Genomic DNA, 27532 nt, shown 5'->3' with positions numbered 1-27532 from the left:
TGCAAAATCTATCATTCCTTTATTGGACAAGTGAAGTTTTAATGCTCATGCTTGAGGGTATGCTTGTAAACATGCTAAAAATGCTTGGAATATGGAAACTTGCTGGCTCACACCACTGTTTCCTATGAAGCATTGCAACCTTAAATTGGCACGTGGAGTCATCATGGACCTTTGAGCCACCACCACCAACTGCTAAGTTCACCATTAAAGTCATCAACTAAGAAACTGAACCCTAAAGTCTGGCTTGTTCAAGAGTGAAAATCCTATCTCAGATCTTCCTGAAACAGATCAACAGTCTTTCTTGTTGGATTATAGCTGCACAAGTGCTGTGCAGTCTTGGAACATGGTTATTTTATACTTTACAGGGAATAGGATTTGCAAGTTGGAGGAAATAAGGTCACCTAAGGCACTAGCTTTATTTGTCTATTCTAAGCCAAGAATGTATTACCAAAGGCAGATGGATGTTGTACAGGCACCCACAGAGGAAACCCAATCCACCTGAAAAGCAGACTCCTGAAGAATGCAGTATCCATATTTACTGAGAGTGAGTGGCCTGACCTATTCCTGGCTTTGCCCAGAGTAGAGCTCTTGGTTACTCTTGTCATTAGAGATTTTTAAGACAATATAAAAGAGACTCTCAGTAAAGCTGGGTTAGATTTCTGGTTTTATTTATGGATCTACTCTCATTTTTATCAGTTATTAATATCTTTCTGTTGTAAGTACTCGGAATTCCCCTGTGTGGGCAGACCTTTGTTGCAGTGGAGTTACGCTGAGGGCCGTAACAGGTAACACCAGATGCAGCCCATCAGAGACCTCCCAATGCCATTTTCTGCACACCTCCAGCTACTAAACTCTGAGAAGCTGGTAGGGATCACTGGATTCATTCCAAGTAGAAGTCAGGAAAGTCTAGTGTATGTTGAGAAGTGTATAATATATTTCCACCTCATTTGGAGCGACTGCGCTGGGAAGCCATTTATACAGAGTTTCTGTGTGAAAGGAAGTTGTACATGTTTAGAATGGCTATATGTATATATAAGAAAGGTAACTGTGCATATGCCATAGATTTGTGTATCATAAGCATGTTTGTCATAAGCAAATTTAATTGGGGGATGCAACTGTCAGTGCAGCTTGGAAGAATCCTCTGAATTCACTGTTGTAAGCATGTGGGCTGGCAATTTATGTATTAGCTCCAGAGGGGAATTATATCTTCAGCAGACAGCTAATGAGTCTTGGTACTTTTTTGTGAGCCTAACTGACCTTCTCCTGTAATCACTAATCCTCATCCCACCCTGTCTGTCCCCAAGCTTTCCAAATGGAGTACACTCAATCTTTTTAAGCATTTTGAAATGGGCAGTCATAATCTGTCATCCTGCAGACAATAAATTTCCACTGACGATCCCTGCATGAAAGAGAGACAAGAGAGAGGTATTAGTGAGCCAGAACTGCAGAAGATGCTCTACAAGTAAGACTAACTTTATACCAGGTATTGTGGCAACAAAAACATCTGTCTGCCATTAACTGACTTTCATCTGGGTGCTTTGTTTTTACGGGCTGAAAGGACATTAAATATGTGTGATAATTACAGTTCCTTCACACTCCTTTAAAAGGTAAGAAAATCAGCTCTCTGAAGAAGCAGGTCTCTGAATATCCTTCAGAAGACAGTGAATCTTGATGGTGATCAGTCCTGAACTAGCTTTTAATCAGTGACCAAGAGGAAAAAGATGATTCTGTCAAAAGTTACTGTCATGTCATATATTGTTCAGTAATGTGTAAAAAGTACATGAGTGATTTTCAAGCTATGTCCAATAGGGGAGTTATCCACATGGCAAATTTCACATTTTTCATTTCTGTTTGGTTTGGTTTTTTTTTTCTTTAATGTCTTTCACTACTAGGTCTTTCAGTTAGTGTCCTTTATTAAAGATCTGAAGGAATCAATAGTGAGAGAAATGAAATTCATTTCTCATCCTGGATAAGTCACATGTGAGGAAGAGTAATGTTTATGAATGTAAGGAGAGTTTATGCTCTTCCCATTTTGTGAGTGGTATTCTCTCTCAAGAGAGTGATAGGAAACCTAACAATTGTTAGTAGGAAGCCTGACTGGAGCAGTGGGATTCAACACTGAAGGCCAGTGATTTAGTGTCCAAGAGATGCAACAGGCTACAAATTTAATTTCCACCTTAGCTTATTGTTCATTAAATTTTCCTTTGACAAACAGATGTGAGTTCAGCGGACCAAATACTGTCCTGCAGTGGAGGGAGAGTTGAATTTAAGCTGCTTGATACTGGCTAACTTGAATTTAGATCCAAAGTACAGTCCTTGCAGATGGCAGTTGTTATTTATACTGGTAATGGGTAGTCCTCCAAGAGGTTTCTGAAAGCTTGGATTCTGCTAATAGTGATGTCCTAAAGCTGAGGCTTGGGATGGGTAGTGCTGCTGGGGTGATTTAATGGAAGCTTGCATTTCAACACCAAACTGATGCCAAACTGCTGCCCCTCGGGAATGTGCTGAGGCCCCTGAGCCCAGATTTTGGTATTAACTGTGCTTACGTGGTGTCATTGACTGTGTGACTCTGTCCTGGAATAAGATTAATTAGACTCTTAAGCCCTGTAGGTACACCTTTTATACCTACATTGCAGCTTTCATTAACTGAGGGTTTTTTAATTGGAAATTTACTGTGCTACTAAACCACCAGTTTATCTTGAGTGTCATTTGGAACTGGGTCTGTCTCATGCTCATCAGCAAGTCTGATGTAACAGTTACACAGTGTTTGGCTTTGGTTTTCTTTAGATCTTTCCTAGATGTTTTTAAATTGTAATTTCCCCATAAAACTGTTACCAAAGGTTAATGAAATGCAAGATTCATTTTTAGTTTTATTTTAAGAATCCCTTATTTGGTCTATGTGCATGCTCCTCAAAGACAGTTATTACTCTTTTGGTCACTAAGTTACCAAGAGAGAAAAAATAAAGAGGACTTGTCTGTGGAAAATAGGATTATATTAGTCAAAGTTAAGGTCTGCTAAACTAGCACCCATTGTCAGAGAGACTTTTAGCTCAACATCTTAGGTCAAGTAATTTTTCTAAAATAAGACATTGTGAAATTAAAAGTCAAGGTCTTTAAAATAAATGTATTTTAGTCACCTGAATTAATAACATGCTTTAAAATACTGGAACAGAATTATTTCTAAAGCTGTCGGTTGGACTTGCAGACACTAGCATGTATGTACATTGTTGATGCATTTAACGGCGTGTTACCTCTTTTTCCCCTGTTATTTGTGTTTGAACTCAAGTATATATGCCCAGCTTTTCAGGATGCAGGCGATTTCTTTGTGCTATTGCTGCTGTGTGCTTAATTTAGTAGTTATCAGCCTGTTCCAATTTGTAGATCCCTTACAAATTTACCAGTGAGGATGTAGATCCCATCAGGAATTGCCTTATGAGGCATACTCTAGAATATATCTGAACTTGCCTTTGCAGATCCTTAACACAAGTTTGTAGGTGTCGTCCCCTCCCAGTTCCTAAATTCATGCATTTTCCTTGGCTTCAAGAATCAATATTGAACTGTCACTTTTGCTTTCCAGCTCTCGTGTGCTGTCAGATTTGAATTTTTGATGTATAGAGAAATTTCTTTTATCTCCAAATATTGTTGAATAATCTGTTCCCAATTCAGTTTAAAAATTCTGTGAATTCCTATTCATATTGAGTTTGACAAAATCCTCTTTCTTCGGTCATATGAAACTTATTAGGGACCTTAAATACCCCATAATTTAGCTCAGCTGAGCTTGGTGGGTGTCCAGCTTGTCTCGGCATTTCAAACCTGCTTTACTGTCGGGGTATCTGGCTGTCGATTTATTTTTCAGTGATGATGTCTGAGCAGTTAAGAAATAACTGGTTATCCAGATCACCCAAATAAGTGGAGCAGAGAACAGTTTTGTAAAAGAAATGAGCTTATGACAGTCTGCATGTGCTATTTTTATACTACATAGCAAAGGACAAGCTGTGGCACCTACCAAGAAGGCCTGGTAATTCCCACCTCCCTGTCCAAGATACTTGCTGCAGGTTAGGTTGTGAAAGTTCCAGTGGTGCTCTCTGGACTGAGGAGACTGATCCAACCAGATCACAGCCACATAACAATGCTCCACCAGAAAGCCACCACTTGGCATGCTTCAGAGCTCAGGCTGAAGGTATTTTGTTGTTTGGTTTGTGGGTTTAATTTTGGAAGCTATACTGCAAATGGTTTGCAATGTGCCTGTGTATGTGGGCAGTTTCAGTTGTTTACAACCTGCTTCACAATACCCCATGTCCTTCTCTGAAATTTGACTGTATCAGTCTGTCTAACGAAGATACTGCCCGTCCCTGCAAATGTTCCCTTATTTATGTCCTTAGGTCATCCTGTCTGCATCAGTGTTATCACCACACCACACTCCTGAATGGGCTCCCAGAGATACTTCTGGCCTCTTCTAATTCTTTGCAGCTGCTTTTATCTTGCTTTATAGACAGTTGTTTTCTCCTTTTGACCTATTTAAAATGAGACTGGAAAATGTAAATATTAAGCACTTCTGAAGTCTGTTCTCCGCAAAGGAGCAGTTAAAACCTTTGATGATGAACAACTCTTTCATTCATTCCAGATACACAGGCATGGAAACTCACAGAGAGTGATTACAGAAGTGTTGGTGGGGATAACATCATTCTAAACTTTCTGTGTCCTTTGCCACAAGCACCACATGCTGTCTCAAATATCTTTGTCTCAACAGTGACCTCAGTGATGCAATGTCTTAGGGAGTAGGAAGGGAAGATATGATTTCTGCAAGTTTATTGAAAAAGTCTAAAAATACCTACCAGTTTGAAGTGATTGGGAAAGCTTAAACTGAAATACCTTCAGAGGCTTTTGTTTGCCTCTCGTTAGCTCGAGAACGTTGTCCATCATGAACTAAATAGTATGGACACAAGTTTAATATGCTTGAAAATGAAGAGCAATTAAAAAACGTTCACATAGACAAGTGGAACATGTGCATGCCCCTGGCAGGCTGAGACTCAGAAGACCTTTTTCTGCTCCTATTCTGCCTCCTGAGCTGCAAAGAACCATTAAGGATGACAAATTTTGCTGACTCTTGTGATTCATACTGCTCAGGAGGAGTGTTACAGCCTAAATCTGAATTCTGAACTGATGAAGCAGGAATTTTTTTTCGCTTCATTCACTTGGCAACACAAATTAGTTCTAGTCATTCTGGAAGCTGAGGGCCAGAAAGTTCTTTGGCATAGAAAACTTTTCTAGTTTGCAATTCATAAAATGTTTTCTCTGTAGTTTCAACCTGCTACTATTGCAGGTTTATGTCTGCCACCAGAGCAGTGGTAGGACAAAGGTGTGCTGAGGGTTTTTCCTCTTTGAGGCACTGTGGTCCCTTGAGGACTCCCAGTGCACATTCCCTTGATGCTGCCTCTGCTCCTGCCCAGTCCCCCCATTGCCACTCTGTTCTGAAGGCTGCCTTCAGCAGAGAGAGAAATCTGCTCAGAGGCATAGGCTACCTCAGCTGCTTTGTTTTCCAGGCTTGTCCTTGTGATTCCAGACTTTACCCTGGTCCACATCCGATGGAGTCTGGATTCCAGCTGCAGGGATACCCACTGTCTGCATTATTTCCCTGAGTCTCTGCCACAACCACAAGGAACAAGGATTAAGGATAGCACTGGGGAATATTTTAGAGGAAAAGCCCAGAACAGGGCTGTCCCTTACGACCTTGTAAATTCTTTATCTAAAGCGATAAATCAATACCTTTGGGTCAAGTATCTGTGAAAATTATTCTTCCACTTGTAGGAAGAATTTGCAGACACGGCTTCCATTTGGTAATAAACAGGATAATGTATTTTAGCCAGGAAATTGCAGTTATGGACCTGCAGCAGTCCTACAATGTGTTGTCATTTCTGGAAAAATCTCCTTATTTTAGGGTAGCATTTTGGTTGAGGGATCCCTATAGTGATCTTCGGCAAGCTGAGAGCATTACAGTGACAAAAGTATTTTGGCTGCTTTGAGTGTTATTAGAGAGAGCTTGAAATAGTGGTGTCTTTAAACTCTCTCTTCTCTCTTCTCTCCTCCTCCTCATGTAGCCAGTGTTGGCAGAGCATTGCAGCACACCTTGCCTTGCTGTCTGTGCTGTGCTTGATAATAAATGCACTAATATACTGGACTGAGATGCCTGATAAAAGACATCAGCAAAGAAATAGCTCATGATTGATGTATTAGAGGTCAGCTTGAAAGAATCAAGATCCCTCTCCCACAATCAGGTTTCAAGGACTGCTTACACTCTTCTTAAACCTGCTGTTAGGATCTCTGTAGCCCTAGGCAGGCAACAGTCTGGAGTTTATGTTAAATCCAAATTTTAAAACTTTGCAGTTGTGCATAGTAAAAAGGGAGAAACTCTTTTTTAACTAAGCAGAAAACTTGTGAATCCATTTGCATGACTATGACTTCACTAGCCACAGGGACTCTACCAAGAGGACTAGCAAATGCCAAGAAATAACCAGGACTGATCAAGAAAATGTAGTTAACTCATTTACTGGAAAAGGATCGAGGTGCACTACATTTCCTGAGTTCCTGGTGTGGCTTGAACCTCTTAGAATTGTGTTGAAATGGATTGGGCAGTTTACAACATTCACATTGCAGTTTGTACGGTCTTAACTTTGCATGCTGGCAGATTCCCTGCTTCTTTGCAAAGAAAAGTGGACCGAAACAGGTCCCTGACAGCAGAGGGTGTTTTTAGTGAGCTCAATGAAATATGCTCCAAATAGAGGTAGGTGAGAAAATGTACTGAAGTTCTGCTGCAATTTGTGAAGGTCAGATTCAGCCCAACCTACCACTGCTGTATTTTTCACTGCTCAGATGGACCTGGCAAATGATCCCCATTAGCATGAAGATGCTCTGCTCCTGATATACCACCTTGGGCAATGAATCATATGTACTGTGAACTTTGGTCCTCAGAAGTACAGTGTGATGCTGAGTACCACAGCAGATGGTGTGTAGCCATGAACTGTTGGGGGGAATTAGAAAAGACAGACCTTTTTTTTTTTTTTCAATTTCTACTGAAACAGATGAAAAGCAAACCTGTGCACAGCAGAGAACGTTGTGGTTGCCCCACGGATATAATAGTCGTAAGTGTACATCATCATGTCCATATCTTCTCCATAGTGTCCTGGATATTCTGTTGTTAACCTTTGAATTAAGGAAAAAGAAGATAATATAATTTACCATCTTATAGAAGAGTCCAGTTGAATGAATACAACTCAATTAGTAGATTTTTCCTGCTTCTTTGGAAGTTCTTGTTTCTTAACAGCACCATAAGATAGAGTCTCACGAGGCTGCCTTTCTCATCTATGCAACTAATTCAGGTAGCTATTTGAATAAAATTCAGCAAATTTAGAATAGTTAAGAGCAAACTGGAGTATTGGAATATATGTATATACATCTGCAGACCCAGGGTAAAAGTAATCTGAACAAGAAGATAAAGCTTGTCTACTACTTATGTCTTTATTGCAGGGATTTGCTCCAGTCTCTTGTGAGTCTCTTTGGTTTGCAGCTGTAGACTGCAGTAAATGTTGCCAAGTCAAATGACTCTAAGCATTTATCCATTTATGAATTTTATTAAGTGACTGTAACAATTAGTCCATTACTCTTTGTTGTTTCCTCTTTCTGCCTAATTTATAATGTAAAATTATGGGCCTGGATGATATTTGTGGAGTGTATTTTATCTGAGAAGTTCAAAGTGCTTCTTCAATTATTAATCAAATTATGATTGCTGCTTCCCTGGGAAATAGCCAGGGAATTATCTGTAATTCATTTTACAGATAATGAGCAGATTCAGGAAGGGGCTGGAAGCTTGACCAGTACTTTCTGTCAACATTATGTCTGAAGTCTGAATGGAAACCTGGCATTCCTTGTATTACACCATTTTACATGGGAGTTGCTAGTGGAGTTGTGTCAGCTACTCTCTGAAATGGCAAAGGGAAGAATCAGGTTCCCTGTAAGGGAGATGCTGTTCCTGTGGAAATAAACAGCCCAGCTTCTGTTGAGACTAACAGGGTTAAGGCACCTTTACAGAAATCCTGACAACCTTTTCCTGACTTAATCCAGCCCAGCAGCAGTGCTTGAATGATGCTTGAAGATAATCCAAGCGCATATTCCAGTCAGCACTTGTGCATCTTTACATTTTGTTCAATTGATGGAATTTAAGCACAGCCTTCAATATTTTACTCACTAGGAATATAGCTATTGGGATGGGTTGGAGTTTTTATAATGAGGTGTTTTGGGTGTATTTGGAGGCCAAACCTGTAAGTGTTGGAGAACGCAGAAGCTGAAAGTTTACCTGAAAACTGAGGTACTCTGGACTATTAGGTTGCTTTCCAGGTCATACTCAGCTTTTGAAAGAGCATCATTCAGTTGGAACATCGTTCCTAACAAATCATTATTCCTTGACAAATGAAAAATGGGTCTGCATGTGACATTCAAGCATGGCCTTATAAGAGCCTCAAGTCTAATCAGTCAACTTCTTTGAATATATCTTGTTCCATCTGAATATATCATGCTTCCTGTCCTTTGGCCATGACATTCATCACACAGATTCTGAGTTATAGTACAAGGACACCCATCCCAGAGTGTGTTTGGGAAGCAGAAGATCAGGCCTGGTCACAGTGTCTGTTATCAGAGTTCTGACCAAGGACACATGGATTTGCAAAGCCCTCGCAGTGCTCTGCCATTGGTAAGAAATAACAGCAGTTATTTCACAGGTCATGCAGACAGCTGCTGCAGACTAGGAAAAAGAGAAGAACCCATGTACGCTGTTCCCTCAGCCAGAGGAGAGTCCCCATATTTAGTTTACTAATTTGGGCCTTGAATGTCTGATAGCGCATCTTCAGAAAATCCAGGGTCATAGAAGGTTTTAAAAATGTGGTATGGACCAGGATTTAATTTTACATTCTCCCATCAACTCCAGGCTTTGATGCTTTGTTTAGCTACTATTATGAGAAGACACTAAGACATGTGGTTTTTATATGTTCTACCAAATGTGTTTCATAACATCTGTTTGGCACTCAGCGAGGAAAATGTTCTGTAATCTTGACCAGCAGTATGTGCAGGGCAGAGGAGACTGTGCACAACACAAGGTTAAAACGCTGCTCTTTGCTCTGCTCAGAAACAGAACTGAGAGTCAGCTGTTGGAACTTCTTTCATGGGCCTCTCAGCTGAAAAGTAGATCTGATGATAAGCTTCTGAATTGCTGTGGTCTCACAGACCTTTTGCAGAAGCATGCAGTGTTACTCTGAAGTGCATTGGGAGTTTTCGTTTAGCTTCTCTCTTTTCTTTCTGACTGCTGCCATTTCCCCCTCCCTTTCTACTAACTTCTCCACATTACCATGCAGCCTCTTAAGGCTCCTCTGCTAAGAAATGTTCAAAAAGCAAATATATGCAATTACAGAAAATAAATTATTTGGGGACTTGAGCTGCTCTGAAGTGTGTCTTGTTATATAGACAGATGCCTACTGACTCCTTTTGTTCGGGAGAGAAAAATTAAAAATAGTGCTATGACAGCAGTGTTCAAGTTCACATGAGTCTGTGTGGTCTGTCTAATTCATTTCTCTTTGATGATTGCTGCACTCATTTCTGAAACTGTTCCCCTAAGACCCTGAATTTCAAGGTTGTCTGGCTTGCACTGTGTTCTTTAGAAGGAAATGTCCATGTAGCAGGACTCTGTGGTGCGTCCCATTCCTTTTCTATTATCTCCGTTTTTTGAATCGTGAGGGTAATTCACATAAAATGTGTCTGCACTTAGAGATCCTCTAGTATTTAATGCATAGGGGTAGTCACTATGTGGTTTTCTCATCATTAAGGGGAGAAAGATAATTTAAGACAGCCACTGAGGGTCTTCCCAAAGTGGTCTGCCTGGCCCAGGACAGCAGTTCCCTCAGGATTTGTTGTAGCGTGGTCTGTACCCTTATTATCAAGTACTTAACTGAAAATATTAAATGTTTTACTCAATAATGCATACAAAGTGCCTATCAACTTGTGAGTCACCTATCACAGCGTGCAGACACATCACTTATTTACAAACATTTGTAAGCCACCTGTGGCAATGTATGGTTTGTACCTGAGAGGAGTCACGAAACGAGTGCGAGACAGTTTTTGCCCAGGTTAGTGAGGGTTTGCCTGTCCATGGGTTTCTCATTTGGGAAAAGCCATCCACAGTAACCTTCACAGTGCCCTGTAAGCACTTCTGGCCCTGAACCTATAGCAAGGAGAGTTGGGCTAGGTGAGCAGGGAGAAGTATGGGAATTGCCAAGTGCTCAAAGCTGCTGCTGCTGTTAGGGGTGTTGTAAGACCTGTATGACCAAGCCGGGGTGCCTGTGGTGCCTGAGGGGGTACGTAACAGGGGCCCTAGCAAAGAGGCTTGCAAGGCAGCTGTGAGAAGACCTGTGTTATACCGACTGTGGGCTCTAGGCACTGAGTAATTTGTTGCCAAACAAAGGCCGAGGGGCAGGGGCTAGCAGGGTGCATTTAGTGGAATTGTTTGTTGAACCCAGATACACACACGGGTGTTTGGGAAGGACTTGTAGGGGAGCAAAGAGTAATGTGAGACCTTTAAAAACTGGTAGCCTTTTCAGTCTGTATGATTTGCAAGAAAATACACAAAAGATGAACTCTGGTTCAGCTTTTCAAATCTACTGCTGGATAGTATTGGGTGTATGATGTTTGGGTACAAGAGGCTTGAAGCACCAGTGGCATTGTCAAGAGAGGAGAAAGAAGGTAATTCTATGTTAAAGACTAGGAAAGAAAATCTTGTGCTAGGGGGTGCAAGTAGTTTGGCCTGTGTGTGAGACAGCAGGAAAAGGTGACAGAAAAAGGTGTTTTCATAATGGCATTTTTAGCTCGAATAGAGTTGATGTAGAATGGTTTATCTTTTCAGTGGTTTGCATTGCTTCAACCATCCACATGTTCTTCTAATGTATTTCACTATAATCCTATAAATCTTGCCTAGGGTAGGATAGATATTGAAAAAAAGGCATTAAATCTTTACCAGGGTTACTGTTGTTTTTATTTTAATCTGAAAATAGCTGCGATGTTTATTTTCCATGGTGAAGAATTGCTATGGTAGAGATTTATAGAAAGCACAGAGTTACTCATTTAGCACTGAGAAGAATGTTTTGTACTAATCTACAGTAATCTGTGGCATTCTTAACAATTGACTTCAGAAATAGTTATTGTGAGTCTATTATTTACCAATAAGAAGATCAAGTCGCACCAATGGCCTTAATATGTATAGTCTGCTAATTAAAGAAATAAATGGGAACTATGGGTAGGCCTTGCTTTCAGATACCAAGCAGACAAAAGAAATGAGTCTTTTAAAATATCAGAGAGAGTCAGCAGTAGAACTCACAGTTTCTGGCTCCAGTTGTTGAATATACTTACTCCCTGTAGTAAGTACAGGGTATTGGAATATCTTACACTGTTCACTTCTTGTGCAACTACAGTGGTAGCAAGGCGAATGGCTCTTCTTTAACCTTCATTTTCCTCTTTGCTGCTGAACTCTTCCTCTAACAATGCCACAGCCAAAAGAAAGAGCTGTTCCATTTCAAGATGAAAACATAAGATTTGACATTAACTTTCTGACCTTTGAGGACAAGGAGTGTCCCCTGAATGGCCTTGCTTTCAGATGTTGTTTACAAATGCTTCAAGAGTATGTCTTTCCTAAAGGAGAAATTTTTTTCAAGAGCCACAAGCCTTCAAGTTACATTCAGTGAACATGGAGATCATATGCCTCTTTAATCAATTTCGACTCTTCCTCCAGCTGGAAGACAAAGGTCATCTGCTTTTAAAAATGCAAACTATGCTGAAAAGCCAAAGAAAGTCTTAGTAAGCTGTCTACAGAAATTCCAGCAAATGCTCTGAGTATAGATCCCAGATTGCTGGGCTGCTAGGGGACTAGAGGTATCCTGGAGTTCTCTGGAGATGAGAAGTTCTCTTGTGTGGCCATGTCATGCGTTTTGGGATTGAGCTCAGGCTCCAGGCTCTGAGCTCATAGATCCACAGAGACACGTCACTGCTCCTACATTCCCACTGTGTCACACTGAAAGCCACAAGCCCTCCCGGTGCTGAGGAGCCACGGGGCTGGCACAGCGGGATCACAGTTCTTCGAGGCCTGCATGAGCTTGTCCAATGCAGGTACAAGCAGCAGCAGAGAGCTCAGGGCAGCTTGTGCCTGTTCCTCAAGAAAGATATGTCCAAAGTAACTTGGCCAGATTTCCAACATCAGAGCAAATGTGTTTCTCCTAAAATATCTCTGGAAGATAGTCCAGCAGATTGAACTGTAAGGTTGTATTTGATGGGTAATATTAAAAAAAGAATAAAACAACTCGCCCCCCACCCCCCCAAACAGTTAAATACCTTTTAAAAAATGGATAAAGAGGGGAGAGGAATTGGGTTGTCCAGAACTGTATGTTTCCATGACATCTATTCTGAGTTCATCTCTTGGATTTGTATCTTTGCTACTGGTTATCTCTGAAAAACCTGCATTGGATCAGATCATTTTCAATATGTCTTATGTGGCAGGTTGAGTCAAGAAAACAAAGAAGTACTTTAAGCCCCATAATTCTTGGAAAATGTAATTGTTGCCTGGACAGTGTCACCATGACAGAGAGCAGTCACAGCTCCAGACAGACCTTCTGGCATTTGAACTGCTCGTTGTTTGGAGAAGGGAAACATGCATAAACAATCTGTGCAGACTTGGGGCTGCTCTGTGACATATGTTTGCTTTTGAGAGTATGGAGTCAAGCTTCCATTTCCTGGCAAAGATAAAAATCTGAGCTCTAATGGGACCACTTAGTGACACTGTCTCTGCATCTGTGATAGATTTCCTTCCTTTATGGTGCAAATCAGCACACAGTTTATTTTACTGTGGCAGCATTCCCTAGCCAGGTAAAGAGAGCTTTTCTGCCTCCTGTGAGGAATGTTAATTATTTTCAGTATGTTAAAAATGTGCAGAATCCATGACAAGTCTTGGCATGATGAAGAAGAAAACTAAGTACTTGTAAAAAAATTTACAAAGCAAGTGCAAAACTATGAGACTGGAAAAGATTAGTAGATTTATTTTCAAAATGAGTTTACTGCAGAGGTAAACTGGGAATTAATGGTGTGAAGATGAGCTGTGAAACAGAACTACTGGGTTCAAAGAATAAGGATATAAGTGCTGCCAAATAAAGTCCTTCTTTATGTATTTGAGTTCAATCATTTTATCAAGCAAAGTGAAAGCAAAGTTTTGGTTTCAGTCAACATGATGGTGTTATAAATTAGTATTCCAATAAATACTAGCAGTTCTCAAAAACACAGGAATGTTCTAGGTGTAAAAACCAGGGAAAATTCTAACAAATGAGTTGCGCGGCTCATACACATAAGAAAAGCCTATCTTTATTCATTGTAGGGTCATCTCACTTCAGGAGGAATGTAATCCTGGAGCAGAAGAGCCAAGAGAAACCATCCATAAGGATCAGCTGTCTTACTGCTTTTATATTTGCCAGAAAGCCCTCTGTGGAGACAACTGGAAGAGGAAAGAATTACTTTTCCACATAGTCATATACTAATAGAAGCCTTTGCATGAAAATAAGCTGCTTCAACAAAAACATAGGAGTCAGCAGCATGCTGATTGCCATTTCTCCACAGTTACTTTACTGACAACTAGTTTCTGGAACAGAACAAATACTATTATAGTTTGGGGCAGAAACTGCAATAAATAATGATACTCCATACACACACATTTTTGTTGTGTCTTATATGCATATACAGTGTGAGGTCTTACCCATGGTAGCCCAGAACTACTTTGCAATTTGTTTGGAAAACATTCTTTCTGTCAAATGCATCTTAACTGGAGTGCAAGATACAGACCAGAAGTGTGATGCGTGAACAAGGGTCTTGTGACAATAACTTGGAAACGCCAATGGAAGTTAGGTTGTGAGATCTCCTGAGCTTAGGGGATGGGAAGTTTGGTTTCCGTACACTGAAGTTTAACAATTCAGACAAGTCACATCTGTGACTTCATAAGTAAAAGTTAGTCCAAAGCATGGGGTTTCACACTACCCCAGTGAAGTTCATGTTGGTTATAGCTTAGCACAGTACTCGCCCAGAGTACTCGTACACTGTCTAGGTAGGGTAAAGGGAGCAAACCAGAAAACAAACCATTCCCAGCAGACGACAGAAGAGAGACCACTGTTCTAGAGGGGAGACTTTATCTACATGGTGTGGGTCCTCCAGTAAAAAGTCCTCCTATGTGGGACCCCAGGATAACTGTGGCAGAAAGGGACTTCAAAAAGTCTCTGCTACAGCCCTCTGCTCCAAGCAAGGTCACCCACAAGGTCAGACCAGGCTTCTCAGCCTTTATTCTGTTTAGTCTTGAAAGTGTCCAAGGAGCCTCAATGAGCAATCTGTCCTCATAGAAGAAGCAGTTTTCTTTACATCCCACTGAGCAGCAGTCCTGCCCTCAAGCATGTCAGCTGCACCCCCCAGTTTGGTGTCATATGCAAACTAGGCCAGCATGCCTCGTCAAGGTCATTGATAGAGATATCAAGCAGGACAGGCACCCAGGCAGAGTATCACCTTTTAACCATTGCCCTCTGAGCCTGTTAAACCACCATATTTTAACTCATCTAGTTGTCTGTCCATCCAGACCATAACATCCTAATTTGGATAACTGTATGTGGAAAGAGCTTACCTTGCTAACTCCAAAGGCAGAATGGTTTTATAATGAACCCATAATCACAAACTATGCACCAGAAGCTTTTCACAAGCCAGGTGACACAGCTTCCCACCAGTTTTACAGCTCTCCCCTCTCAGAAGAATGTGAGTACATGGGATTTCTACCCTGCTTAGAGGGAAAAACGCTTCACCTTTCTTTGAAATGCTGCCTTTTCTGCATGGAACTGCAGGTGAACTGCGTAAAGTTTTCTTTCCCAAGCATAAAAACAGAGTGTTGTCACTGTTGGAAATAGAAGGGCAGTATAGGAGTCTCTGTGCAGCTGAGATGAAAACTAAAGACTTCAGTAACCCCCCAACATTTACATTAGGATTTGCCTTACTCTGAATGTCAATTTGCAAAGCAGAGACAAAGCTGTTCCCAGTTGTCAAGACAACATCTGAGGGAAGAAGAACTGTTAACAATAACAAAAAAAGTCAGAGATTTCTGTTCTCTCTCTGAAAATGTATGCAATATTAGAGGAGTACAAGAGATTGAAAGAACTGCTTAAAAGTCTGAGTGAGTTTCCCTTAGAGGGAAGAGCCTGGGCAGGTATGTTTATTTACAGGTAGAGAACATCCGTGGGCAATGTCTAGAAAGGAGGCAGAGGGATGTTCAGAAGAATGTTCAAAGACTTTGTTACAGAGTTCCTGTAATTTAAAGACTTTAAAAATAATAATAATAAAAACATTTCTTTTCCTCCTGCCTGCAAGGAGACTGAAGGATGAAAAGCAAGGCAGTGCTGTTGTATTTGGCCAGTAGCCAGCCAGCCAAGTAAGACCAACAGGCACATAAACAGTTTGTATGCATCTCAATGGGAAGCTTACTTCAAAGCTGAGTTCTGAAAAAAAAAATTCAAAAAAAAAATTCAAGCACAGATTTACTTTTTTTTCCCCCTACTTACTTTCTTTTTTATTTTTTTAAACTGTGGTGGGTTATTCTTTGAATCCCTGAGAACAGCTGAATTTAACTTGAGTGTAACCCTGGAGCAAAAAATTATGAGTTCTCTTAGACAGAATGGACAGGAGCAATATGAGCTTCCTCTATACAGTCTGCTCCTGTCTTCGGTTTTAATTTAGAGAAACCACATCTGTGGTGTGTTTTAGAGAAACCAGGAAGCTTGGGATGCATAGCTCATTTTTCCACAGTCTCTGAGAAGTTGCCAGCACCAGTTGTGATACTCTGTTAGGATGTGACCACCTTTTCCTTTTGGGTTTATGATCAGTAGCTCATTTTGACTTTGATCTTTAAAGAGTCTTGAGAGAGGAAGCATAGTTGTATGGACTAGTAATATTATTTCTGAGGTAACTGGTATAAGTTCACTCCTGTAAGTCATTGTGGCACAAACGTGTAGCCCAGAGATGTTCCTACTCCTGTAAGTGTGCTGGATTTATAGTGGGAAAATGTCATTCCACTTAGGAGACTTGTGTCATGGTTTCCAGCACAGCTAGGCTGATGCTGAACCCCAGGCCTGTTCATTGAGGGCCAGCTACTGCATTTTGCTGCTCAGTGTAACTGCATCCTTACTCTCTTCCCTTAGCCATGGATCCTTAAGAACCCCGTAGCAGACTGGAAATAACATCTTTAGCTCCCTAAAGCACAGTTAACTCTTCTTCAGACAAGGTTTCTGACAGATCAAGCAGCCAAAGACATTCATAGGGACTGTTGGGGGAAAGAGGCTCCCAGGTTTGGTGTCTGCTTGAACTCACCAGCAGGAATATGGGCACCTCCGGCTATAGCGGCAGCAGTAAAATTGCCATTCACGGTCCAGCACCGATGGAAAATACTGACTCTGGAAACCAGCCACCAGCCCATTGTTTGAGCAGGTTTGATACCTAATAAAGAGGAGAAAGAAGAGAACACACAAAGAAACCGTGGTATTAGATTACTTGATAGTTTCAAGGGTTTCTCAAAACAGCATTAACATTTTTGATACAGAGTGGAAGTTAAGGGTTTGACTTTGTGCTGAGAAGCACTGTTTGCACTTGCTGTGTATTGAGTAACTCTTTTCTATAAGAAAGCAGCAGTATTTAACTAATGTCTTAACATTTATGTTGTGTTTAAAACGATTTAATCTGGCTAAAGTATTTAATCATTCTAGTATGCTAACCAGGAAAGAAGATTGTGCTGTTGTTGGTGTTCTCAACTGTTTACAAATCATGAGAGTGACTTCAAAATAGTCCATTAATACTTTTGTCTATGACTGTTGGTATTTGAGGATTTGGGCTTTATTGAACTAACCTTTTCATCTGCTTCTCTACCAAAAAAACCAAACTACACCAAACCAAAAACAAACAAACAAAAAACCAAATAAAAAACCAAACCAACTGAACAAAAAAACCAAAGAAAAAGCCAAACCAAAAAAATCAAAGCAACCAACCAAACAAAAAAAACCCCAAAAGAAAAAAAAAAAAAAAGAAGCTTTAGAAGCTATTTAATAGAAGAAGTTAATTAACTTCTTTAGTTGTTTTCTTTCACAATTATGTGTCTCCAGGAGAAGGGAATCTTTATTAAAAATATTTAAGCATGTGATAACATCATGATTTGATAGCAATCACACAAGGAAAACTGCGATTCAGATGTTATGGAATTTTAAGACTCACATAAATTTTATGATGACTTTCAAAAGAAAAATCTGCTGCTTCGTGCTTTCTGTGTACTCAGTTCTGCCATATGTGTGAATCACTGCCTTCAGGTGGAATCGACATGGTCTCAAAGCATGCATGCTTCTCTGTCTGCACACCCTACAACACCTAAACACTGATACCCAAAGTAATTGAAGTGGTAATCAGTTTGAATAGCTTGCTTCTTGGAGACTAAAGACGAGGAGCTCATGGAAACAGCCAGGTCATTCGTTCAGCTATTGAGTGCTCAGCCTCTCAAGCACCTTCCTGGACTCATTGCTTCCCTATTGTGAAAATGACAGGAATGACATTTCTTCCACTGCTTTTCCTTTCCTTTCTTTTCCTTTCATCAAGGAAAACCTGCAGCACACTTTCTCTGCGATTTCATAAAATCAAGTACAATGATATATCCGAAAGACACTTTCAGAAGTAACTGTATGATTAACAAATACCAAAAATTTCCCTTCCTTTCATGCAATGACCTCATGATTTATTTTAATGACCTGAAGTTCCCAGCAGGGAACATCATCTATCAGAGTCTGGCGTTTGGAAAGACATTCGTTTTTGTACAGGGGTGTTAGTGCTTGCAAAGACAGTGTGAGGCTCAAGTGTTTGTATGCAAAAACTGAAAAACTGATCAATTTTGACCAGTGCAGTGATGAATTTCCCTGCTTAATTTTCAGCCTCCACTTTTGAATGCAAGGGTCTCTTCTCTATGTCCCTTCCCCTGTGTTCTGTTGTTCAGACGAGTATTTACATTTGTTTGTGTCCCTGCATCTCCCACGCTGATGGGGCCACACGTACTTGTTGTGCTTTGTGAGACTCTTTCAAGGACCTTCAGAGTTAAATCATGAAGGGGACTCTGAGTTGCTATGGTATCACACCAAGTAAGGCAGTCTGGCTTTCACTCAGAGGATTTCAGCAGGACTTTGATAGGAAGTTGCTCTGCTTTTTGGCACATAGGCCATAGGAACATATGGCTAAGACTCTGCAAACATATTGGATAGCTGCAGATGATTGGTGTTATCCTGATGGAAGAATGGTCGACACACAGCAATATGGGGATTGGTTGTACCTGTTGCAAGATGAGCAGTAAATTGTGTGAAATAGCAACAAACTTGCGCCTCATCTTCTTCTGTCTCTCACCCTTCCCAGTTACCGGCATTTGTGCTGCTCAAGTCCTCCCTGGGAGATTTTCCAGCTCTTTTACTTAGGTGTAATAATGGGAGCACTTTATTTCTCCATTTCCTTTGCATTTCCTCTCAGAAGCTCAGCGCTGCCCTGCAATTTCCCATCCTCACTGATCAGCGTCTGATATTCCTGCTCATACTTGTCTTTGCAGGAGGTTCTTCCTTCTTTTCTCTTCCTACCTGCTCACATTCAGTCTGGGAAGTCCTGTCCTCTTTCTCACTGTCTTTGTCCTACAACAGTTTTTATTTTCTTGACACATTTTTTTCTACTAATATAGTCCAATTGTGATGGGAAGACTCTTTTTGGAAGAGATGTCATCACTCATGGACACTTCTCTCTATAGTGAATTGAGAAACAAACCTAGCTAGTGTAACATTCATATATTTACATGCACACATATTTGGGTACCAGATTTTAGGAAAGTGGGTTGTTTTTTTTTTATTCTGATTCTATCTTCTCATGATAAGTTTGCTTAAAAAAATATAATTGGAGTTACCTTAAAAATTAGTTTCTTAGATGGAAAGTATGGCTGGAAATAAGCCATGTCTAATAATTAAATTGCCATTTTGTTTTAACATAATTCAAAGTAAAATTTGAAATACACATTAAAGCTCATATTCATGTCTCTCTCTTTGCTTTTGTCTCATACGCAATGTCCTGTAATCTGTTATTCAAGCTCAGTATTTGGTTTATCAAAAGAAAGATAATAGTGATGTTGAAGTACTTTTCTTTAGCTTTGAGATAATGTAAGATTTTTTTCCTTGATCTTTCTAATTTTCCAGTAAAATCCAGATACTCCTTCAAAAATGAAGAAATGATCTCAGAACCTGGAGTGCTTATTTGTGAGCTCATATAAAATATTTCCTTCTCTTTCCTTTTCCCAGCTGGCCACTTTCCTAAAAGCAGAAAGTAATTCTTCAAGGGAAACAAACAACCCCTCCCCACACACCTTTTCAGTCGGTTGCTCTATGCACTAATGTGTGCACAAACAACACTTAATATGTCAGAATTTTTTCCTTCTCTGCTGTCACAGCAAATTCTGAAGCAAGAAGTGTTAATAAAAATTAGTGATTCAGTAACTTTGATTTATAGCCAAATCAAAAAAATGCCTATTTCATGAGACCCACTTTTTAGCACTTTTGTTGTAAAGGGTGGTTCAGTATTCAGAGTTCTCCTCACTCCTGAAATCCTGACATTGCTAAGAAGAAAGGAAAATGCCTCTTACAAGGTGAATGCAGAAGAACGTGAGAAACTGGTTGGGACTGTGTGGGATTAAACTTGGCATTGGTTAGGTTTTCTTTTTCTAGTTGGCTCAAATTGCGATGTGTGAAGAGTTGCCTTTTGGATGTGGTACTGGGAGAAGAAGAGGCGAGCTGGCTGGTAGGGGGGGAGTGAGAAGACTGGTGGTGAGGACCGGGTGCTCTTGAATGGGAAGTTGCCCTTCCCTTGGGTACAGTTGTGGGAAATGTCTGCAGTGTTCCATAGAAAGCCTTGTTCTGGGGGGAGTTCTGTGTAGTAACAGGGATATGGTATCTGAGACTTTCCTGGCCTGCTGTGATTCCTGTGAAAAGGCTCTCATCTGCGAAATCTTCTTCTGAACTGGTTAACAAGCGTGGTACAGCTGAGTTCTGTCATGGCAAGCAACTAAAGCATGCATCCATGTTACAGATGCAGTTCAGGTCAGAACTGCTTTTGTTGTTCACTGGTGAGCTTTTATCTGTGAGACCAAACAAGAGCTGGTGTGAAGCAAGCCCACCCAAAATGCATATGTGAATTTTGGGTCTGTGCATGACCTATTTCACCCTAGAGATCCTCTTCAATTGTGCCTCATTATTTGCGAACATCGCTAAGAGCCTCAGCAGCCAAGTCTGTACCTCGCTGACTCAACAGCTGCCTGCTGGACTGAATACAAATAGTGCTTACAAGAATAGAATAGTTTTGAGCAATTGAACCAGTTCTTACACCTACATTTTAATTTTGCTCTTTGCTAGACACAGCCCCAGAGTGCTGTGTCCCATCTAATGCTGTTGCTCTGTGGTAAACCTCCCTCTGAGGCTCCCTGTGCCTCAGGTATATAAGCACCATGTTATCCTGAGGATGACAACACAAAGAGGAAGCTTGTTCACTACAAATCTACCCAGGGAAGCCCAAGTCAAGATGCAGGTAGTGGTGCTGCTGGAACCTGCATTGGATTCCTGCTGCACTGATTGGGATAGTGCTCCCTGAAGCTCTCTGGAGACATGCAGAGGCTGACACAGCTCAGTAGGCACTGGGTCATGCTGCACTGAGGGTGATTTGTTCCTTATGACAGGGAAACCCGAGAGTGTCATTCCATGTCCCTGTGGAGGGAGGGCCTATACTGCTCTCCTGAGTTATCTTTGTGGACTGTCCTCCTTCTGTGTAATTTGGTTAACTGCATGATGAGAGCAAATTTAATGGTTGGTCTGTTACAGGTGAATTGGGAGAAATAAGAGGCTGAGGGCAGGCTCAGGACACTTGCAACTCTGGCACCCAGACAGAGGGAACAACTTATGTAGGAACCCAGAGTGCCGAGAATATTTCTCTGCCTGTTTTTAAGGGTTCTTACCCCCCTGAACAACACTGTTTTAGCCTCAAACCTTGGAAAAAATTACCAACAGTCAGACAAGAACTAGAAAATACAGTGGTGTGAATTAGGTGATAGACTACTATGTAAGATTGTCACAGGGTGAAAAATTTAGAGGTTTTGAGCTTCTCTTTGTAGTAAATAGATAAGAGTAAAAAAAATCAAAATGGAGGATTGTTTTTGTTCTCTAAACCTTCTTCTCCTTCTTCTACTACTCCATATTCTGCAGTAAAAGTAGTTTGGAATGATTGGATAGAAAATTCTGCAGTTCCTAGTTATGTTACTGAATAATTGGTAGGAAAGTGGAAATAATGTACGTTTTTAGTAACTATTGGTTAAAATATCTTTAAAAGCTGTATAAATCTTGATAACTAGAGCTCACTCCTGCTTTTCTGTGCTCTATGCTGTACCTGGGTCACCCTAGTGGCTCTGTTCCTCTGATAAGACTTAATAAACAACTATCTGGAAGCATTGAAACTCAAGGAAAAGTCTCGGTTTATCTTTGAAACTCCTTGCAAGGACTTTCAGCAAATTCTCTCCCATCAGGAGGGACTTGATTTACTGCACGGTTCAGTGTCAAACTTTTATATGTTTGATTAGGCCACGTCAGTCTCTAAAAGCCAGTTCTATGAGGAGTCTTCCTTATCTGTTGTGAGGTGCTGAGACATGTTGTCATGACTTCCACATGCCAAAGACAACATCTGTGACATCTTCAGCAATCTTTTTCTTTCATTTAGGGGGTGTTTATGACTTACTTTTTTCTCCCTGACTCAAGGGAAGGCAAGGCCCTTTTCACCCTGTTGATTTCTTCTTGACAGTAGCTGATGAGGCCTCCTTTTCTACAGAAACACTCCTCTTCTCCTCAGATGCTCCCACTGGACTCAGTCCATTGCAGCTGTGCTAAATGGACTTGTAACACTAGTTCTTTAACCTAAACTTAGGGCTCTGGAGAAAATTAACTTGTTTGTGCAGATAGCAAAAATGGGAACATTTTCAAAGGGCAGCTGGATTATTGGGTTTGGGTAACAGAGCCTCAGATTTGAAATTTGGGATTGGTCGGAGATCGGGAACAAAACCAGTTCCTACTGATATACCAAAGTGTGCTGCCAGAGCCTGAACGGGAAGGTCCTTTGCTCAGTAGTCTGTCTTTGCACCTAGTTTGTGGGCAAAGGAGAGAGAGAATGGGAGTGGGGAGGGAGAATCTGGATATCTGTTTTTTCCAAGTCCCATCTAAACACTTTCTCAGAAGTCTAAGCAAGGAAAAGAGGCAATAAACATGGAGTAAATAGCTCTTGGCTGGAAATGCTTTGGCGTTGTGCTTTACAGCTAACTGGGAGTATATTGTGGATATGGCATGGTTTCATCTCTATTATGTGGTGTAAATGAAACTTATTTTCCTGGAAGGAAAAGTTGCTTGTCTTTGCTTGCAATCTTTGGTTCCTTTGTTTGTGTGATCCCTGTCTTTTGGTGTGATAGTTTTCAGGCAAGAAAAGCAGTTTTTCTTAAATACTTTGTACAGTAACTGCTCTGTAGAGACAACTATGTAGTATTCAACAAAGAAGTGAAGAACAGTCTCACCCTCAGTCACTCAGAACTTAGGTGGTGAAATATTTAAACAAGGTAAATATTTCTCCAGTACAAATGGAGATAAGAATGTAGAATTTGTGCTCCCTGAAATAACAGAATTCTTTGAGAAGTTGCAACATACAAATTAGTAGGACTGCGGAATCAGGGCCTGTTCTGGAGACTTTTCCCTACTCCAGACATGAGTATTTCCAAAGTATCCAGGAACTGTTTCTTGTTCTAGGTTTTTCTCTCTCTATTGAGTATCATCTTGGTTAGCAGATAGCCTCTGAAGGAGTAAGATGGTGAAACAGATTCAACAAAGCCTTTGTACATGTACTTAACTTTAAACACATTCACAGATTAATGAAGCTGAGAAGGCGTTCCTGGTCATCTGATCCAATCTATTGCCACAATTTCCCCTTTGAGTCTTGTAACAGGTTCACAAGCTTCTCATATCCTTTCAGCAAAACACAAATGCACATAATCTCTTCAGATGTGTATGCACATACATGACTAACTTCAGGGATGCATTTATGCAGTGAAGCACCATAGTTAGATATACTCTGAAACGCCACTAGGTAATTCCAGGTAGTGGTCAGAATGGATTAGTTGTCATGAGTCTGCTTGTGAAAGAGGTGGGGTACCCCAGAGAGAAGTTTTTAGAGAAGCTGTTCTCTCCATTGACCCTGGAAGGAGGCAAAGGTCATAAACTAAGCATCACTAGGCATTAGCTGCCTAATGTGGATCCGTGTCATTGTCCTCTTTCTGTTGAATCATTTTTTTCGTATCTGAAATATTCAAAGTTTTACGGTTTAATTCTCCAAGTCTGTACAATACCTAGTGTTAGTGAAGGAAGCAAACTTACCAGGAAGCTCTGCCAGTGGTTCCCTCTTGCTCCCAACTCTCCTATCCCAATGGTCCCCCCATCCATTTCTGTCATTTTGCCCCAAATGCTAAAGGCCAAAGAAAATAATGAGTTGGAGACTCTTTCTTCTCTCTTTTATATTCCCTCTTCATTTTCTCTCTTTAGCTTTTCTTTGTTTATTGTCTTTTCTAAAGAAACCTCTTTTGGGTTTGTCTCTATTGTGCAGCTGCACAGTGGTCAGGAGTGGTAATTTGAAAATCACCATTTGAAATGCCATAAGCATAATTTGTCAAAGGTTATTTTTTTGGTGTTTCTGCCAGACTAGAGTTTCTGACTAGAGTTCTGGCTGAGAAACCAGAGGGAATTCAGAGAAGAGCTGTAAGTATGATCAGTGCTTGCTTAGGAGTGCTGGAATATAAAACCTCCAGAGGAGAACTAGAAGAATGGAGATGTGTTCAGCCTGAAAGCAAAAGCATGGGTGAAGGTGTGTGGGTGAGGGAAAGGCATAGCTGCTACCTATAATTAAGTTAAAGAGATTTTACAAAAGAATGCAGCAAGCTCATTCTCATTTCTCAGTGAAGGTAGGGCAAAGAATAAAAAGCCAAAATTACAGCAGAGTACTATCTTTGACACTGTCTCCCACAACACTATCCTGGAAAAGCTGGCAGCCCACGGCTTGGACAGGTGCACTCTTCCCTGGATTAATAACTGGCTGGATGGCCAGACCCAGAGAGTGGTGGGGAATGGTGCTGCATCCAGTTGGCACCCAGTCACTAGTGGTGTCCCCCAGGGATCTGTGTTGGGCCTAATCCTACTTAATACTCCAGGGAGTATTATATAGAATTCAGTAGTCCAGGGAGGTGGTGGAGTTCACCATCCCTGGAAGCGTTTAAGGATAGACTGGACGTGGCACTCAGTTGACATGGTGGTGTTTGGTCACAGGTAGGGCTCAATGATTTCAAGTCTTTTCTAACCTAATTGATTCTGCAAAATTTTGGCAAAAACTTGACAGACTTGTAGTTACTGGTGGTACAAGTGATTGAATATCCCTCAGTGTGGTGTGCAAGGTGAGACAAAATGCTGTGTGAGACAGAGCTGAAGAAGGCATATTATAGTCCATCCTACAAGGATGGGAAACGAACTTGCAAATCCAACAGAGTGCTGTGTCAGCTGACATGAGAATGATATATTGCTCACCAACAGATTGGTTTGTTGGGAGATCAGCAGGGAAGAGAGCTGGCCAAACAGGAGCTAATGGTACAGATGGTGACTCATATTTGTGGTCCCACTTGATTACTGAGTGAATCTTTTTAGAATTGCGGATGGCTCCAAATAGCAATTAGGTGGGTGTGGAAGAGAGAGAGAAGAGGGGCACCTATGAGAAGTAAGAATGCCAAGAGAGAAGGCAGGATCCTCAGAGGTCCCCCAGGATATATCCATGCCATCACATTAATTTGAGATTGCACTTGCCTACGCTTTCACTCCAGTCTGGGATGAGACTGCTGGGCTTTTGGGCAGCAGTGTTGGCATGGCCAGGCATGTGCTGGCTTACAGCAAAGCCTCTCCCCATGAAGCACTGTTGATACAACCAGTTCAGCCCCGGGGGTGGAAAACTGAAAACTGCAGAATCCAACCAGGAACAGCTGGCTAGGATTTATGGAAATGGCCCAAGTAACTAGGAGTACAAGTTCACCTTTGCAAAAGGATATGTGTTCACTAATCAGTTTGATCTCCCCTGCTCCCAAAACAGAAGAAAGGAAGAAAGAAAGGAAGAAAAAGAAAGAAAAAGAAAAGAAAGAAAAGAAAAGAAAGAAAAAGAAATAAAAAGAAAAGAAAGAAAAAGAAAAGAAAGAAAAAGAAAGAAAGAAAGAAAAAGAGAAGAAAGAAAAAGAAAAGAAAGAGAAAGAAAGAAAAGAAAGAGAAAGAAGGAAATAAAAGGAAGGAAGGAAGGTTGGTCTATGCAGAGTAGGCAGAGAGATGTAGGGATGTTGGACTGGAAATGTGAGCTAGTGAAGAAATACTAAAATAACTCCAAAAGCTAGTAAAGGGGGAGAAACAGAGTTCAGCAATTAAAGAGGGGTTGGAAAAGAAATAAATTTGGAGAAAATATAGGGCTTGCTATAGGAAAAAAGTAGGCAACAAAGAGGACAAAGTGAAAAGATTTTTTTAAGAGGTGAAGGAAAAAAGATTCAGATAATACACTGTGGATGTAGTCGTGCTAAGCATATGGAGCATGGTGATGAATCGTTACACATCAGAAGAAAATGTTCTGTATAGAATTATACAGTATCCTGTTTGTGAGAAGTGAACTTGAGCAATTGCTGCCAGGGATTTTTAGAAAGAGAATAATAAGTTTATTTTGAACAAAAGAAATGTCTAATTCAAAATTATTATGCAATAAATAGAAATTGCATCAACATATAAAAAATGAAGAAGTCATCCAGGATTATCACAATGTCTTATTTCTGCCTGTTTTGCAGCTCTCCCCCTTTTTTCCAATTCTTACTCCAAAATTAAGTATAGGGTCAATCTTTTTTTCCCTTAGCAATTGCATCAGCCATAGGTGTGTATCATGTGGTAAATGAAAGAGTATGAATGATTCAGAACAAAATTCTGAATCATTTAAAAAGCAGGAACTTCACATTTCATTGCTAACCTATTCCCACATAACAAAATTTAAAAAATCACATTGCAATTTCTGGAACAAAATGATTACAAGTATTTGAAAATACTCATTCCTGCATGCATTTCATTCTGTCCAAAGAATAATTCAATCCTAGAGTTGTCCAAAACTCTGTTTCCCATTTCATGAACAAACCCAGAAGATAATTAAATACTGGGTATTCTGCCCAAATATGAAATACTATACTTATTTCCAGAAATTATGGTGGTCGCATTATGTGATCACCTTTGCCTCCAAGGCTGATGGAAAATGTAGCATTTAATTAAGCAAACTGACTGTATTAGGGAATTAACATGATATTCTGCTATCAACATACAGATATATATGCCACCACCATTGCTTGTTAGTGTGGATTTTTGGCACCTGTAATAACAGCACAACTAGAAAACAGCATTTCTCTATGCCTAAGCGAAAAAGACTAGCAACAAAAACACAAAGCAAAGAGCCAGTGCAATACAGAGATTATTTTTACTAGTGATAAGAGCATGAGGATGGAATGAGGAGTTTTGCAGTTTGTTCCCCCGTTTAGACACTGATTCAATGTGGCTTTTCAAGAGGGACTTTATGCTCTCCTCAGCAACGGTTCTTGCCTCATTTTCCTTATCATTGAAACAATAGCAAGACTGAACCACTTCACAGCTGAGGTTGTGAGTGACCAAAGGACACGGCATTTGTAAAGCACACTGACACCCTTCAGCAAGAAATTGCTACAGAGAAGACAAATGTGATGCTGGTCACCTCCCATGCATCGTGATTAATGAATCTTAGGGCAGTGAAGCCTGCTGGTTATTGTGACATTAATATGCATTTGCATTGTTCTGACCACAATATTAGGACCCACATTCCACAGGGGTTATCAGGGCTGTGCCCTCCAGGGATGGTTGGGGTTATCCTACCATTCAGTTCCTGCCCTGTTGATCTCTTCCCACCAGCACTCTGTCGGCTCACCGAGGCTCTGGGATGCTGGCATGCAGGCATAGTTCCACAGTCTGTCAGAGCCTTCCTTCTTGCTGAAAACACTTCTGACGGCCACGATCACCTGCCCATGTGGGCACTGAAAGTTGAAACCTTGCCGGTACACATTGGCCCATTCATCATTATCTCCATAATTATAGGGACCATAGTAATAGTCACTGTACTGGCCCCATGCCACAGTCACCAGAGGCAGGAACACGCAGAGAAGGAAGATGTCCATCCTGAAGATGTTCCTGTCTTAGAAGTGCCCCTCTGGTTTGTTGGG

At 40.7% G+C, this 27532-nt stretch overlaps 1 protein-coding gene across 1 annotated transcript; it reads right to left on the bottom strand.

Moving 5' to 3' along the window:
* On the bottom strand, positions 1–27532 carry DPT (dermatopontin). The gene is made up of 4 exons (XM_032098599.1): positions 27189–27532; positions 16468–16593; positions 7093–7200; positions 1–1399 (listed from the first exon to the last, which is right to left on the bottom strand). The coding sequence occupies exons 1-4, from the start codon at positions 27485–27487 to the stop codon at positions 1333–1335; spliced, it is 600 nt and encodes a 199-aa protein (XP_031954490.1). The 5' UTR covers positions 27488–27532; the 3' UTR covers positions 1–1332.

Source organism: Corvus moneduloides, chromosome 2 (assembly GCF_009650955.1).
Source record: "Corvus moneduloides isolate bCorMon1 chromosome 2, bCorMon1.pri, whole genome shotgun sequence".
NCBI lineage: Eukaryota > Metazoa > Chordata > Aves > Passeriformes > Corvidae > Corvus > Corvus moneduloides.
Note: the sequence above shows the minus strand (reverse complement) of the source record. Positions and strands in the feature narration are given on the sequence as shown.

Bases quoted from the DNA above. Each gene is read 5' to 3' on its own strand.
- DPT (XM_032098599.1), bottom strand. From the start codon at position 27,487: ATGGACATCTTCCTTCTCTGCGTGTTCCTGCCTCTGGTGACTGTGGCA. The intron at 16,594-27,188 runs GTAGGATAACCC...CCTCTTTATTAG, and splicing joins AACAGGGCAGGAACTGAATG to GTATCAAACCTGCTCAAACA. The intron at 1,400-7,092 runs GTTTGCTTTTCA...TCTTTCATGCAG, and splicing joins ACGTTCTCTGCTGTGCACAG to GGATCGTCAGTGGAAATTTA.